Below are 17,479 nucleotides of genomic sequence, written 5' to 3'. Positions count from 1 at the left end.
CAGGGTAGCTGATGAGTCTTTGTTTATCAGCCACAAGGTTTAGTCAGCAGTAAAAAGTTTTCTAATTTTCCTGCAGAAGGTTTAAGTATCTGTGTGGGTGGACTAGCGTCTCCTCCATATGTCAGCCAGAGCTTTCATGTTCAGGAAACCACAGCCAGTTCTTCCCTCGTAGCTTTTTTACTGAGTTCTCAGCATTTCTTGTAAAAGTCATGAGATTTATTAGCTCCACATTATTCATAGAGGAACTGAGGCACTGAAAAACCAGTGCAACAAACCCAACAGACTGAGAACCAAGCCTGACAGCTGTGCTGCTAACCTGATGGCAATTCATCAAATAACTGAAGTTTTTCTTACTACATGAAATGAAATTGTGAAGCAGGTAATCTTTATTGCCTGTTGAATGCAACATTTTTATGGTAGCGTTCCTGATGTAGCCCAGATTGGTTGAGACTACTATCAGCTCACCTGGTAACCATTCACAGATCTCTCCAAATTGATCTGGTGAACTAGCCAGGCTTATCTCACACTGAAAAGGCTTTCCTCACAATCTTCTCTGCTGTTGTGAAAAGCTAGTTCCTCCCAAGCAAACCACATTAAAAAGAAAGTAGCCCAGCATGCCCCCCTGCACATGTGCGTTTGTTGCTAGTGTGAACTGTGGTGGCATTTAAAACTCCCCAACCTACACAGAAAAACAGACACAAAAAGGCCCAGTAGCAGCAAAAAAAAAAAAAAAAAAACCCAAACAGCAAAAGCTCTTGGCTTACACCCATCGCCAGGGCTTTGGTATCTACCACGGAAGGCAATGGAAGCAGTGAGCAGCTGATAATGGACTCGTTGGGACAGGCTGGTAATAGCTGTGCCCTGCGCCAGGCTGCCCCTAATCTCCGCAGAGCCGAAAGCCCCTCCAAGCCGACCCTTCCGCCGCCTTCTGCTCCTCCACTGGTGACGCCCCTCCCCGCTAATCTGCACTCGCACATGTTCAGTGGCCGCGCCCGCGGAGCCCGCTCAGGCAGTTAACGGGCTGGAGGTTGTCACAGCTCACCAATGACAGGCCTGCAGGCAAAGCCTAGGGAGAAACAGGCTTCTAAAGACAGGCTGGGGCATTCACAGAAATGCAGTTTGGGGACGTGAGGGGAAAGAGGCACAAAGCCATCTCCACTGAGCGCCTCAGGTACTTTGTGTCATGCACCATGACTGTTAAGACTCTGTTGGGAAGTGCTTTGGAGGAGGCACATGATTTTAGGGAGCTATTTTTAGCAAGAGAAAAAAAAAGTTAAGTGATTGCATATTTCTTTCACGTCCCTTTTTTTGGTCTTTGCTCATGAGATACTTGTGAGCATATTTATTGCTGAAATCATTTTGGCAAAGTTTTTGGAGAGTGAATTAGAATCTTCAGCCTCTTCTCACCATAAGTTGTAGATGTAGGTTAATACAGTCAATATTTTAAGCAGTGTTTATTCACTGTCAGTAGCTCTCTGACACATTGTGTCCATGCAGCTCTGAATCTATGCAGCAACTGGATATACAACTCAGAATTCCACTATTACTTTTAGCTAAGCATAACTGCAGAAGACAAATATGAAATGTGCATGACTAAAATGCAACTTGCTTTCAAAGTAAATGTCCAAATAATCTTTCAAGACTTTTGTCTTAGGAAATTGTAGACAATATCTACTGCTGCTGGAGAAAATACTGACAGCAACTGTAACTGCTACGTTACCTTGCTAAGTAAACTAAACTGTTCAGGGTTTGGAAAAATGATAAAAGTATTGTGTTTCAAAGAAACAAAATTAATCTACCTGGATTTAAAGCCTTGCTTTAAAGCTTGGCAGAGGATGAGAGAATGTTTGCTAGTTGCTTTTTTGCAATGCACTTCTGGTGCTAAACTTTGTCTTGGGAGCAGTTGCTGTTCCTCCATTGGCTGGTGGAATAAGCAGAAGTCATCTGCAGCGGGGAAGTCTGGAATAAGCTGATTTTTCTTCTGGAACGATATGGAAGGTCAGAGACTCCTTATCTTTAGCCACCCACAAAGTAGTTACTTTAATGAGTCAAGTCCTTCCACTGTCATCTTTTTATACTAAATAATTTAAGGTGCTTTTCCAACTCCAGTTCCTTTTCCTATCCTTAAAAGGAACACTGACAGTCATCTGACATGTCATAAAACTACTATAAGCTTCCAGAAGACAGTCCGTTCTGGGTTGCTGTTGCTCAGTGATATTAGTCCTGTTTATCAGCAGGCAACATGACTGGGTCATGTTTTGCTGCATCTCACATCACTTTCTTGAATGTAGGGAAGCATTTCATGCAGTGAACATTACAGTACAACTGGGGTTTCACCTCTAGCCTTTTCCTGGCAAGTTCTGAAATGCTTCATCTCAGGTATAAGACAAGAATACATATACAAAATACTCTGTTTCTTAATGGCAGAAGGAAACAGTGGGAGAGAGACAGACAGCATCTGTGCAGTTAGTCACAAGCTGGTTCAGATTTTAGAGTCTTTTTAAATGTTTAAGGAATGTTTATCACTGAGAGTGCAGTCTTATGTTTTACAGAGTATTTTTTTTTTTGTTGTTACTGATCCTGCCCCCCTCCTTTGTGCAGTCAGATGCTGAGGATGATGCTTCTTAGTGAACTGCAGGTGTGCCTGGCAATAATCTGAATGCTGTGTGTATAGGAGGCTACTGCTCCAAACTTGTTCTTGGTTTTATTATGGATTTTGTCCTGTATGACTCATTATGCTTAAATTATGTGGCAGAACCACAGGTACTTAATAAATCGAGTTTGCTCATTTCTATATTACTGTGTATAAAACAATGAAACACCAATGCCATGTGCATAGATATTCCTGAATCACACTGCTGCACAGAGAGCAGCTGGAATTAATCTCAGGGGAGTGCATGTGGCAATTTCCTTTTCCAAGCTGCTCAGTAATGTACCTGTGTTCTTGTACCCTGTACCCAGGCAGTGAGTGAGCACTTTGCCTCCTTGTGAAATGCTTTGATGAGCAGCTGGAGTTGCTGGCTACTCCCCTTGCTGGCTGAGTGACAGTCCCTCTGGTATAAAGAGGCCCCTTGGGACGCAGGGTGCTGGGTGTAGCTGATAGAGCAGCAGCAGGAGGGCTTGTTCTGGGGACTGCAGCTAGGGGACCCGTGTCGGGCTGTAGTCACCAACAGGCCTGAGCTACACAAAATGCGTGAAATTGTGCATCTTCAGATTGGCCAGTGTGGGAACCAAATTGGAGCAAAGGTAAGGTCTCTTTTCAGTGTTGTCATTAGTAGTAAGTGCTGCCAGCTGTAGCAGGTCAAACATCATTAATGGATGGGGCCTTTTGTGGAGCATTGATTACTTTGTTAACTCAATGGTAGGATGCATGGCATGCTAGCAGTGAATGTGGGTATTTTGATGTGAAAGTCATAGATGGGCTTGGTCCTCACTCAAAGGTTAACATTAAGACTGTCAAAGAATGATCTGTCTGCAAGAACTATGGCACAGTGGTTGTAAGTGCTGCAGAGCATTCCTGCTGGGACTCATCTTCCCAGGACACTAACCTAGTCTACAAAACACTGGACAAGTGAAGGAGCCAGTAATTCCAGGGGTGCAAAGCTGTGATGCCAGGGCTTTAGTTCTGCCCTACAGCAGGAACTGCCATGGTATAATCATTAGTATAGGATTGTATTACTCAACAGAATGCCCTATGCTATCAGTGACCAACTAGGTTTTTCTGAGTGGCACAAAGTGCAGTTAAGGGTTCCTGCCGAACTGCTGTCCTGTGAGAGGCAGTCATGGTGTTTGGAGTGGTTGGTGCAGTTCAGACGCTGCCATGCTGTTACTTAGAGAGAAGGCGCTTGCTGCTGACTATGTGCTAGGGTCTTTTTCCCTAAAACAACCAAACAAAACCCCACTGCTTTTTACTGTTTGATATCCCTTTTTTTTTGTTGATTACTAGGAAGTTGTCAAAAAAGGTGTATCTGAGGGGTTGGGAGATCTTTGAAGACACATGGCAGTTGAGAGATTGCTCTGTTTTGTTCCTCTTCTGTTTCTTGCTCCCACAAATCTCACCTTGATTCCTGTAATTGGAACATGAAGCCATGGATGGCTGGGGAATGCCATGTTAGACCTGGATAATTTGAACACAGCCAGTGATAGATGAAAGGTTTCTACTTTTTTGTTGGCTTTGACCTGGAAACCGCTTATGTCTGTTAAGACCCATAGAAAACCACACACACTAAAACACCTTGCACATGTTGGCAGTGGTGTATTTTTATACTCAAAATGAGACTGGATGCTAAACCAGAAGACCTTTAACATTAAAATTAAAATAGCCTGGTCATTATAATGGGTGGGTGCATCTACATGAACAGTGCTGCAGCTGCTGCCTAGATAAGCGCCCCAGTACAAGACATCCATATGAATGTCAAGATAGGACATTTAGGACCAACATCTGTTTGTGGAAAGCATTTCTTGTACATGAATTTGTCTGACCCACAGTCCCACTTGGGCACAACAGGCCTCAAAGCAACCCTCCCCAACATTTTTTGTTAAGTTCATACCAAATTAACCTGTCTTATTTAAACTAATATCAATTTTCCTTTACTATAAAAGGAAGAAATTGAGGCTTTCCATAGGCCTGTCTGGTAGCTAAGCAGTGCAAATTGTCTACTAAACTTTTCCCTTGAACTTACCTGGGGAGGAGGGAGAGGAGGCTTTCCAGCTCTGATCTAATATGTAAACAGCAAAAACATCTGCCACGTCAGCACAGGTCCCACTTTTGGTGCAGTCAGACATGAGCACAGCAGTGCAGGTGCTGAACACACCTTGCTAAAAAAAATGAATCTTTTTGAGTGTGTTGAACCTCTTTCTGTCCCTTTTCAGTTCTGGGAGGTGATAAGTGATGAACATGGAATTGACATCGCTGGAAACTACCGTGGGGATGCATCGCTGCAGCTTGAGCGAATTAATGTGTACTTCAATGAAGCTTACTGTAAGTGCCTGGCACCCTCAGGGTGTTAGCAGGGGGTTTTGCAGAGCCATCATGGTTAAAATAAGTAATTAAAAAAAAAAATTAAAAATGGGTTGGATTTTTCAGGGTAGATCATAAGCCTTTCTCTGACTGCTTACAGTAGTTGTTCAAGGTTCATTGTCTTTTGTTCCAGCCCATAAATATGTGCCTCGATCTATCTTGGTGGACCTGGAGCCTGGTACGATGGACAGTGTACGGTCGAGCAAAATAGGCCCGCTCTTTCGACCTGACAACTTCATTCATGGTATGTACAGCATGCTGCCAGCCAGCGGGAGACAACTGACCCAAAACAGCCTTTTGACTCTTTAAAGTCTCTTGTTAACTTCGTTGCTGTTCTTTCTCTAATTCTATTTGCAGGCAATTCAGGTGCTGGAAACAACTGGGCCAAAGGCCATTACACGGAAGGTGCTGAACTGATTGAAAACGTCATGGATGTGGTCAGGAACGAGTGTGAGAGCTGCGACTGCCTTCAGGGATTCCAGCTCATCCATTCGCTTGGTGGTGGTACAGGCTCAGGTATGGGCACGCTCCTCATCAACAAAATCAGAGAAGAATATCCAGACAGGATCATGAACACCTTCAGTGTTGTGCCCTCACCCAAAGTATCCGACACGGTCGTAGAGCCATACAATGCCATCCTCTCCATCCATCAGCTAATCGAGAATACGGATGAAACCTTTTGCATTGACAATGAAGCTCTCTACGATATATGTTTTAGAACTTTAAAGCTCACCAATCCCACCTATGGCGACCTCAACCACTTAGTGTCACTAACGATGAGCGGTGTCACAACCTCACTCCGTTTTCCCGGGCAGCTGAACGCAGACCTGCGGAAACTCGCTGTTAACATGGTGCCCTTTCCTCGCCTGCACTTCTTTATGCCGGGCTTTGCTCCCCTCACGGCTCGAGGCAGCCAACAGTACAGAGCCCTCTCAGTGCCAGAGCTGACTCAGCAGATGTTTGATGCACGCAACATGATGGCAGCCTGTGACCCTCGCCGCGGGCGCTACTTGACCGTGGCATGCATCTTCAGAGGCCGAATGTCTACCAGAGAAGTGGATGAGCAGTTGCTGGCTGTCCAGACCAAGAATAGTTCCTACTTTGTGGAGTGGATCCCTAACAATGTCAAAGTGGCTGTGTGTGACATACCACCGCGAGGACTGAAGATGGCAGCTACCTTTATTGGCAATAACACAGCCATTCAGGAGCTCTTCATCAGGGTTTCTGAACAGTTCTCAGCTATGTTCAGAAGAAAAGCGTTTCTCCATTGGTATACAGGTGAAGGTATGGATGAGATGGAGTTTTCTGAAGCAGAAGGTAACACCAACGACCTTGTGTCCGAGTACCAGCAGTACCAGGATGCCACTGCAGATGTTGAGGAATATGAAGAGGTAGAAGTGGAAGCTACCCCAGAAAAGGAAGCACTGTGAAAACAATGGTAGTATCAAAACATTCTCCTCGTAAGTGTCATAAAAGATGCCCACTAAAGAAAAAGCAGTAGCCATCATCTGCATATTGAAAATAAGACCTTGCTTAAGAATTTTTTTCTCTGCATGTGGCCAAAGTATATCTGATATTACAATACAATGCTTTTGGCATTAATGACAGCTGTGCTTTACTCTCCTGAGCAGCTGCTGTCACTCTCATCACTATCTCTCTCAAAGAGCTACTATGAAGACAAGATGTCTGGTAGCAGCCTTTCTGATAAATATATTCACTTTCAGAATGTCACTAGATACTGAATGCAACACTGAGTCCATGTGTGTATATATATCAGCAACAGAAAAATATATGCTGTCAGCTGATCATATGTATTTGTTCTCAGGTGAACGCAGTCTGTGTTTTGTTAGTGAACTTGTTACTGCTCTAGGAACACATGCACATCTGTGAGGCCTAAAAAGGCAGTTTCCAGTTTATTACCCACTCCACAGACTAACCTAGGGCTGCAGGCATGTTCAGGGGGAGGGGAAACAACATGGGGTAAAAGACTGCATATGTACATTCTTCTTTGTTTGAAATACTTTAATAGTTCTATCACATTGCTGGCTTATAGTGTTGCAGAGCTTTTATTTGTTATTATTGTGTGGGTTTTTTTATCCATTTCTTACTATAGATTTGAGTTTTATTAGCATATAAAGCTATGAACACTGTGTAAAAGTTTGGGGAGGGTCTATTATTTTCCCCCATGTACTAACTACTGTTTACTACTAATTTTCTTCCTACCATTCAGTACAGATGGAATGGGTTGTATAGTTAGATATAACTTCAGTGGCAATCACTAAATCAAAGATTTACCTTCCCTTCATGAAAAAATGTTTCCTGCCCTTCACAGCCATCTACTGGAGACTGTATTTATAATATTCCTGAAAAATAAAAAGTACATACCATTCTATAAAACACTTCAATACTTGAAATATTTGATAAGACAAAAAATCATTTTTGTAAGGACTAACTTTAAATTACATAAAAAAAACCTCGTTTGATTTTGCTCTTAGAAGAGCTTCTTGTTTTGTGAAGAAAGTAATGCCTCATGTTTGAGTGAGCAGCACAAGTGTCTGGTTCAACACAAACCTGAAGCCAATTCCATACACATGTCCAGTGCTTTCCTGTGCAGTGGGACGACAATAAGACCTGCTGTGACAACACACAGCAGCAGGAACACTTCCCTCACCAAACCAACTGCAAGCGTGAGCTAACAGTGTCCCAGAGTGTGTCCCCCTCCCTCCCAGTAAAGCAGCAAAGTGGTAACAAGGACAACCCATGGCTGAGTGACCAGGGTACAGCCCAGGGATTCCTGCGCCTCCTTCCCCGCCTCGAACAGGACACCTGAGCTCCAACTCCTGGTCCACTGCTCAGTGTTCCAGACTGCTCAGGAGCTTGGATCCCATGCAGCATATCCATGGCAAAATGTCCTGCTTCCAGTTCAGTCTTAACACTAAACCTCATCAAATTAATTTTCACTGAGTGCACTTCTTTCTAAGCACAAACGGGAGATGAACTCCATGATGACAGAGCATTTTAAACCCCACCACATACAGGGTGCCACCTCTAGCAGACAGAACTGACAGATATATTTTTAATTATTAAAATTCTATGCCTATAATTGTCTGTTGAAATAGGTTTTTCAAGAAATCAATCATTGAAATGAAGTAGGCAAAGAAGTTTTACAAATCTCTCACTTTTTGATGTGCCTGAAATAGCAGCATGAAATCCAACACAAGATCTGCCTTAAAAATAAACATGTGGCTAGTGAAAGGTAGATTGTGATAGTTAACACAAGTGAAAAATAAATATCTCTGCAGAACAGAGTACTTAGTTTCAAGAGGAAGAATGCTTTCCACACGTGTTTAACAGAAACTGCATTTATTTGCATCCCAATTTACACAGAGAGGCAAGTTTTACAGTTAAAGTGATGATGTTCTATTGCAGCATCTTGAGCTTGTCTACAGCTTTGCAGTTTGCTGTTAAGAGTATTCACCACAGATTAGTTCCTATGAAAGATTGAAAATACAAGTTACTGGGTCTGAGAAGACGTACAAGGTATGCTTCAAGCAAAAGGTAGCACTAATTATCTCAGGTCAGGAATAGAAGATGTTCTGTTTTGAACAGAAGAGGTTTCAGCTTCTTTTGATGCATGTAACACCACAAATAGAGGTAGAAAAAGTATCTTTCACAGGCAGGAGATAGCCCTTACAGAAATAAACCTCCTGACTAGGGGAAGCAGTCCAGAGAGGCTGGCTCTCAGCCTAGCGAAGTAAAGAGACAGGAAACCTATGAGCCTTGCTGCAGAAATTCAACTGTTCTGCATGAATCCACAACAGCTTTGTCCAAGCCCGATGCCTCACAGCTCAGAAGACAGAACACCTCCTTTTCCTGAGCTAAGGAGATGGTGAGGCCTCCTAACCCGCGTGTAGCGGGGATGCAGAGCCATCAGCACACGGCCAGCAACCCAGGCTCGTTTCGCGCTGAAGACCAGAGCTGGTTTCCCCCAGACAGCACGGGCCGGGCCGCCAGGACCCGGCGCATTGGAAGCCGCTACTCCCCGAATCATGAGAAAGCACCCGGCCGCTCGGTTACTCACCGCTCATTCCTTCTTGGGCTTTACGGTCTTCACAGTGGCCATCGCGGCCCTCTCCGCCTCTGCCTTGTACTGAGGCTTCATTGCGGCTCGAACGGCCTGGGCGCAGATCTGGGAATACCGGATGTAACTAACGGCAAGGAAGAAAAGCAGGGAGAGAACGAGGGTGACAATCAGCCCTGACCCAGGAGCCCGCCCTCAGACGCGCCGCGGCGACCCCGACAGCCGCCCCCCGCCAGGCTCCGGCCCCGGCCCCGGCCCCGGCCCCGGCCCCGGCCCCGGCCATCGCAAGCACGGGCGCGAGGAACCCGCCGCACCTGAGCCCGGCCTGCCTCCAGTACGCCACCATGGCTGCGAGACACACGAAACCTCTCTGTTCCCCGACAAGGTCAGCGCCCACCGGAAAGGGTTAGACGCCCTCGCTGCATCTCAGCCAATCAGCAAGCAGGAATGAGCCTTCCGCCAATCGAAATCTGAATTGCCTCAGGGAGGCTAACCAATGGAAACTATCCAGTCTCACCTCCAGGGACAAGCGCTCTCTGGCAGAGACCAATCAGAGCGCTGAAAATGGCACGCGACCTCCCGAGAAGAGCCGCGAGAGTGGATCCGGGGCCGGATCCCGCCCGTTCCTCCTGTCGCGGGAGCTCGGCGCCGGCCAGCGGCGGGAAGCGGGAGGCGCCTGGCGGGGCCGGAGCTCTCCGCGGCGGGCACGAGCATGGGTATGCGGGCAGCACCGCGCTGCTCCGGCGGGTTTCTCGTAGCCCTCCCCGGTAGGAACTGTTTAGGAAAGACTCGGGACCTTCCCTGCTCTGGAAGGCCTCGGCTCCGCCTCCACCCGGGACCTGCCTCGGGGGCCCACAAAAGCAGGTGGGTGTGGGGTCTTCGGTGGCCCTGAGCCCGTCATTCCCACAAACACACTGTGTCAGTTAACCAAAGCACAGAAGTGAAAGCCTGACTCTTCAACAAGTCTAATGGCTAGCTACATAGCAGCTGTGTCAGTTATACGTTAATTAACTCCAGCGTAGTGCTGTTGCAATCAAAGAATCCACAAAAGTGATTAAAAGCAAGCATTTCCCCAGCTGTTACCACCCCTCAGTTCTTGGCTTTTTCTAGATAAAACTATAAAGAGGAAAACAAGTTTCTGAGCATGTAGAACCATTGCTTTTTATAAACACAGCCTATCTTCAGTTTAGATTTTTAATCCACATGCGGCCAAATTGTGCCATGTTCTGAGTAGTATCCCATCAAATGTGGCTTCTTGATGGGATTCTTTTGGATCTAGATCTACTGTGCCTGAAACTATGCATGGAACCTGAAACCAAATTGTTAGCAGTAAACCCATTCATAAAAGACAACACAGCAAATGAGACACTACCAACATCTGTCGAGACTTGATGGAAAAACTTGACAAATTGCCATATATATAAGTGAAAAATCATAAGACTCAAATCATGTTTGATGAGAAAATTTTATCCTAGTCTGATGCTCATGTTAATAATCAGGAAATAAAGAGATTAGGTATTGGTTTTTTATTAGATCCTTGCACTTGAGTACGTATACCTCTTTTCACTATTCCATCCAGAGCCAAGCCACATCGCAAGATACACAAAATACATACGAATTCTCCATAAGCCGTACAGGTCTTGAGGAAACACTGGTGACTTTGGTCCTCTTTGCACAGAGCCTTGTGTCTTCCTGCCAATTTTAATACCTGCTGAAGTGCAAAGCCCTGGAAATCACACAGTGGTATCACATCACTATGCAGTGATGTTTCCACTTACACTACATTTTAAAGCACAGTAATTTTCAGCTTTATTAAAGATCTCATTGCAGAGCCATTGCAATTAACAGTCTACACACCATAATGTCAATATAGAGCCACCAGAACAAAAGAACAACTGTTGGTCAGATAAGTCTGTCTCCAGGATAGCGTATGACAGACAGTAGAGACGGTTGCCTATTAATGTCATTAGTAGGATCACCAAGCAGGAAGAAAGAGTGGAAAGATGGAAAGAATTTTTTGCCCTAGATTTGCCTACTTAATCTCTCTATGGAGATTACTGAAGAACACTGGTTAGTGCCCGTTGTGATGACATTTTGGAAGTAGACACTTTAGGACACTAAAGTTACACTACTTGTTTCCATCTGGACCAATGATTTGTGTCTAAACAGATTTGCTCCAATTGAATTTGGGGTTCATTTCTAAAATTCATGTATTACAATATTTCCTACTTAATTTAAAATATATAACTAGTACAAATGAGGCAGAGACCAATTCTTATTTCATGAGAGAGGCATTTTTACACTAATTTTTAGACAAAAAATATTTGTTATGACAGCACTTTTAACACAGGAGGGATGGCAATGATAGAACATTGAAACAATACTTGTTTTCTAAAAACCCAGTATTACAAGGATAAGAAAAAAGATACAAGAGAGCACCAAAGATGTAAGCCCCTTTCTGCTACCTATGCAACGTACTTTATGCAACACAAGTAACTGCTCTACTTGCATATTTTGATAAAGGGAAGTTATGTAAAAATGCTGGTTTAGTGGTAACATGATTTGTTAGGTAAAATAACTACCAGTAAGATTAATTAAAGCCTCATGGGCAGCCTCAGCCACAAAGACATCTTGGCAGAAAAAAAATACTCTAGAAGATCTGACCATCTTTCTTCCACCTGCCTGTCCCTCTATTCCTGTCCTACACCTATGATTCCTCTCCCTATCCCCTCTCATCTGCTCTTTTGTTGCCCATTTTCTTTTCCTACCTTTTTCTTTCTCTACTTCCATGTGAAATGTCTCTGCCAGCAATTCTGTGCAATGTACTCAGATTTAAATCCACAATGGAGATACACAAATAATTGCATCCAAGTTTTGTATTTTTAATATGCAACTGTAAAGAAGGCACAATCATAGATTTGTAAGACCTGTTTTCATGCCCAGTTCTGTTTTAGATGCTGGATATACTTGTAAAGCCCTAAAATTTCCTCAGATAAGTACTTTCAGAAACAGCACTTGGGAAAGAGCACATAAAGGAGGAAATGTCAGAAAGGTATAGAGGAGTTGCAGAGGGAAAATGGGGTATGTTAAAAGGGTTAGATGCAGAGATCAAGAGAAGCTGATGTGGTGCGATTAGCAACATCCAGAAATGTGAGAGTGGACAGGTCTGGGGGAACTAAAGATGTGAGATTAGACATGTCCAAAGAAACTGAGGAAGTGAGGGAAGAAGCATCCTGAAAGGTGAGATTGGAAACATCCAGAAAGGGTGTAGGTATGGGATTAGAAACACCCTCAGAGCTCGGTGAGGATAATTCAGAGGAGCCCTGAAACATGAAATAGTTTAAATCAGTGAGATCTAGTGATTCTGAAGAGGTTGAGGAGGTGTACTCTGAGGCACCCAGTGAGGATGGAGGGATTGTACAGGAAAAGTCCAAGGAAGATGAAGAGGTGTGACTGGAAATATCTAGGGAGGGTGAAGAAGTGAGACTGGAGAGGTCTAGAGAGGGAGAAGATGTACTGGAGAAATCTGTGGAGGGTATGGAAGTGAGACTTGAGAGATCTAAGGAGATTGAAGAACTGTCACCAGAGAGATCCAGAGAGCCCGATGAAGTGAGACTTGATAGGTCCAGTGAAATCGAAGAGGTGAAACTGGAGCGCTCCCAGGAATCTGAAGAGGTGAGACTGGAGAGCTCTAAGGAGATTGAAGAGGAGGTACTGGAGAAGTCCAGAGAGGCTGAAGAAGTGAGACTTGAAAGGTCCAGAGAAGATGAAGTGAGACTAGAGAAGTCCACCGAGGATGAGGAGCTCAGACTGGATAAATCCAAAGAATCCGAAAAGGGGATTTTAAAGAGTTCCAATGAGGCTGAAGTCTTGACACTGGAGGGGTCCAGGGAGGCCAAAAAAGTGAGACCGAGTAGGTCCAGGTAGATTGAAGAGATGACACTGAAAAGCCAAGTAAATCCACAATGTGACTGGTGTTAAATCAGATTTATTTTAAACTAAAGAGCTCTAATAACACACCAAAACAAAACAAAAAGGCATAATGAACCCAAATAGTATTACTTTTGAAAATAACTAAGCATGCAGGTTTAATCTCTATGTCTTTTAGCAGTTTCTCTTATGGTGCAGAAACCTCTAGTGATAAGAGCTCACAGAGTCAGTTAGAATACTGCTTCTTCACAGAGGACCCGTACAGAAGTACAAGTACAGAATAATACATACAGAGGCAGACATTCTTCAGTCCTGCCATGTCTCTCCTTGTTCAACCAGATTTTAGCATCTATGATAGCCTGACAAAGAATGCCCTCCTGTCACATGCCATGTGCCTGTCCTGAAGCTGTGGAACGAAATAGTTATGTAAATAATGGAAATTTAAATGGTTTGTCTTTTCCAGATCCCACAGGATATTCAGATGCCAGGATGGCTTTGCAGAGAGATTTTAAGAAATCCCCATAGCTGTAAATGACAACTACAAGTCACAAGGGGCCTCTGACTATGAAGGTATGAGGGATTATTTCCTTTTGATTCATAACATCTGCCTAACAAAAGTAAATTGTCCTGATGCTGCTAACAAAACTGGCAAAGAAAACAGTATTTTTCTCTGCAGTGTGTGCAGGATTTATTTTTTGAAGCTACCAGTATGCTGAACTGCTTCTGTCAGTAAAATACACATTTAAGCAACATCACATGTATGTGTATTTCAGATAAAGGTATTTTGTACCTCTGGACATAAAACCTGGACTGTAATAACAGCAGAATTTAGTTTTAATTGTTTAACAAAAATATGCTAAGAGACGTTCTGATAGAAGGCAGACATCTAACTAAATAAGGAACACAACAGCTTATATTTCAGTTCATAAAGGTGCATCTAATTATAGTGTGAGTAGATCAAGAGGCTGATCTACAGCTGCCTTCTCTCGCTCAAGGCTGCAAAGCAGAGTCACTGAAACCCGCTGTAGTCTTTCCAGGCATAGGCACAGGGAATGCAATACAGTTTTTCAGGGAGTCATCAGAAAAGTATTTTATGGACTAAGAGAGTGATTGATACACACATACAGGAGGCTGCAGCTTCTCAGGTGAATACACCCGAGCTTTGCCCATGCTATTACACAACTAACATCCAGATGCATGGATAATGGATTTAACATAATCACCATGGGTAGAACTCCCACTGAGGTCACCTCTTAACTGAAGCAGGTGTCTGCTGAAGTTGACAGGAATGATGGATTACAATGCAAATATTAAAATTGTGGGGATTTAGCACAACACAAAAATTACCAGACATAAAAAAAAAAGCTGCCCATGTACCAGTGATGAGACCTGAAATAGTTCTTGAATATACTTAATAATTATTTATGAAGCAGCTATAATTTTAGAGCTCATGCAACATGATTGTAATGCTATCAAAAGTACAATGTTTGTATATCAAAAGGCAAAACAAACTAATTTTTCTTAACATGCATAATTTGTGATGAAATTACAAGTTTGCTTGCTGATCTATACTCTTAATAAAAGAAAAAATTAAATAAACCCTTAAAAATCCCACCCTTGCTGTCTAACAACACTATTGTTTTGTGACTGACCTCACCTTAAAATACTCTCCAGTGCATTTATAGAGGACACTTAAATCATTATACAAAAGATAAAATAAAAAGCCAGTCTCAACATGATTGTAAATTCCATCATCCTTTCCTTGTGTTCCTTCTGCCTTAATTTGAAATGGCAAAGTTATTGCACATTTTGCTATGAAATAACACTGTCAAGAAACCTGGAATTATGGCCACTATTATATAAAATGTACAGGTCAGTAATAATGCTTCCTACCTTTGATAGCTGTGGATTTATGTCCTTTCTCTGCCTGTGTAAGCCATACTGGGCTGTGCTGGTAAAGCTCTGCTGTTCTCTCTGCTGATGACCCTAATCTGTTCTACAGCTACTGAAGTCATGCCATGCTGATGACAATACGGGTCATCTCCTGTGAAATCTCCTCTTGTCTGACACTCAGCACAGAGCACCAGCAGAAAAACGTATTCTGAAATCAGCTCCAGTCTCAAAACAAAACTGCAATTTTGTGCTCTTTCCTATTACAGGACAACATTTGGAAGGTTAATTGATGAAGCAGATGAAGATATTAACTTTTAACGTTTGGATACCTGGATTTAAAGTAGAAATAATTTTGCAGTGTGATCCAAGTTCTGTGCTGTTTATTCTACAAAATCTGGCACAAATAGTCTCTGGAGGGACCCAGGATCTGCAGAGCAGAATTCAGGTACACTCAAGTTTGAAGAATCTTATGCATTACTTCCTATCATAATACGTTTAATACTTTTGTTAACTACTTTACATTTTAAATGTTGTTATGATAAAATAGCATGATAATGTAAAACATTTGGTCCATGGTTGATGATAATATTGAATAAAGTTTTAAAACCGCTTAGGTGACATCAATGACTGGAGCCCGTTTACAGACATTTCTAAGTCTCATAGGTGCTTATGTTTATTTGAAAGACAAGGAGGACTTTGGAGCCTAGGTACATAAGGATCATTACTGCATCTCACTTTGCAGATAGGCAACAAACATCTTTGCAGTAGCACCCTAGCTATATTTGTCCTATCTAGTCTGTCACAGGAAAAGCAGGGCAATTGCACTGCTTGCTGAATGTCCCTCATAGCTGGCAATTATAAACAGAGAGAATAAACTATAGTGTTACGAGTCTAAGAAGGTTAAGTGCTTCTAGTACTTCAGCTAGATCATTCAGAATATGACACGACTATAAAATACAAATAAATTCCAAGTATGGGTTCTGATACACACTTCCTTACTCCCAATTTTCACAACTCTATTTTCTTGCAGCTGTCATATAGAAATGAATTCAAATCTAGATAAACCAAAGCAGTTATCTCATAGGTAAATGGTATCTACATAGTCCCCAGAAATGCAATTGGTACCCAAATGATGTTAGAAAACAGATTTCTTGCCACAGTAGTCAAAGTTGAACAGGCTCTAGGAATACAGCAGGGTCAATTGCTTCCTTTAATTCAGTGTAAAAAAGATTGGGTTCATGAGCAGGAAAATATTTACTACATATGTAATTCACTGTATTATATCCCAGCTGATATATTCAGCTAGATTATATATATTATCTAACCGCTATATTTTTTTAGTTCGGTGTTTTTATGCTTTTGGATTACAGGACTGTCAAATGTTTCTGGAGTAAAAGAACACATGAAAAAGCCATCTTCTGAACTGCCTGTGGCATGTGTGTCTGAGAAGAAAGGCTTTACTTTAGCAATGTTAAATACAATATGAGATTTTAATACAAATATCAGAGGCAATATAATTTCAGCCCACCTAATAGCTTCCTATAAATTAGAAAATCCTCCATTTCTCCTCTTTCAGTGTGTCTCACCTGCTGCTGACTGCGTAAGGATTTTATCACTTCTCATACTCATGGCATTTTGGCTCAACAAGTTGACTTGGCTCAATAAAGGGTGTGAGGGAAGAAGTAGGACAGCGCAGCCAGGAACAAGAAGGCAGGCAGGTAAGAAGTTAGTTCAGCTTAGTTGTAAACTGTCCTTCAAAGTAATTCAATTTTATGGCAACTTATAAAGCAAAGCTATCACATTATTTGACAAAGAAATGAACAGGTCTTGTGCAAGTGAAAGAACCGCCCTCAGCTTGAGAAATGGAAGGATTCTGAAATGACTCAGTGCTTTCACACATGCTCTATTTATCAGCACTTCAGTTCTATAAATGTGAACCAACAGGATGCTGTTCTTTCCTTTGAACCAACTCTGTGCAAATGCCAGGGGGCTTTGAAAGGTTGAAGTTACTAGACACTGGGTGCTTAGTTTTACTGTATATGACATTTATTGGAATTATGCCAGGCTGTACAGTTTAACTGCAAATATAGACCACAAAAGACAGATCAGCAATGTTATAGGAAATGGTGGTTAAAGTTTTTTTCTGTTTTTTCCAAAACAAGCAACTGTTTGACATTTATAGTTAACTGCTCTATGACCGAACAGGTGCTGACACCCATTGTCAGCAAGAAGATATAGCCCATGGTAAGTCAAGCCTTTTTAACAGTACTTCATTTCTATTGCTGACTGAAGAACATGGTATTATTTTAGTGTTCATAAACACGAGTTGTTTCAGTGTCACAGTAGATTTAGAATTTTTCTTTCTTATGTGGTAGCAGCTTTCATAATTTCAGATTGTCCAAAGCACTACCTTGCAGAATACAAGAGTGCAAGGTGTGCAAACCTAAGTCTTTTACAAGACTATAAAGGCCAGATGGGTGCACAGAAGCTCCAACTACACTCCACTGAAAAAAAAATTAAACCCTATAGATCTGTTCTTCATAGAATGCCTTGCA

At 42.5% G+C, this 17,479-nt stretch overlaps 2 protein-coding genes and 1 long non-coding RNA gene across 3 annotated transcripts; 2 read left to right on the top strand and 1 right to left on the bottom strand.

The window, feature by feature from the left end:
* Positions 1–3,189: 3,189 nt before the first annotated feature.
* Positions 3,190–6,450, top strand: TUBB1 (tubulin beta 1 class VI; the record flags this gene model as incomplete). Its single annotated transcript, XM_084271501.1, has 4 exons — positions 3,190–3,246; positions 4,873–4,981; positions 5,154–5,264; positions 5,378–6,450. The coding sequence occupies 4 exons, from the start codon at positions 3,190–3,192 to the stop codon at positions 6,448–6,450; spliced, it is 1,350 nt and encodes a 449-aa protein (XP_084127627.1).
* Positions 6,451–12,196: 5,746 nt separating this feature from the next.
* LOC311197707 (uncharacterized protein) lies at positions 12,197–13,350 on the bottom strand (the record flags this gene model as incomplete). Its single annotated transcript, XM_084271500.1, has 2 exons — positions 12,197–13,043; positions 13,271–13,350. 2 exons carry the CDS (start codon positions 13,348–13,350, stop codon positions 12,197–12,199), a joined length of 927 nt encoding a protein of 308 aa, XP_084127626.1.
* A 191-nt stretch (positions 13,351–13,541) lies between these two features.
* On the top strand, positions 13,542–15,362 carry LOC311197946. Its single transcript, XR_014617675.1, has 3 exons — positions 13,542–13,601; positions 15,191–15,205; positions 15,283–15,362. It is a non-coding gene; the product is annotated as an uncharacterized lncRNA (long non-coding RNA).
* Positions 15,363–17,479: the final 2,117 nt, after the last annotated feature.

This window comes from Gallinula chloropus (genome assembly GCF_964237585.1).
Source record: "Gallinula chloropus genome assembly, chromosome: 16".
NCBI classification, from domain to species: Eukaryota; Metazoa; Chordata; class Aves; order Gruiformes; family Rallidae; genus Gallinula; species Gallinula chloropus.
This window is presented reverse-complemented; position numbering and strand designations above follow the sequence as displayed.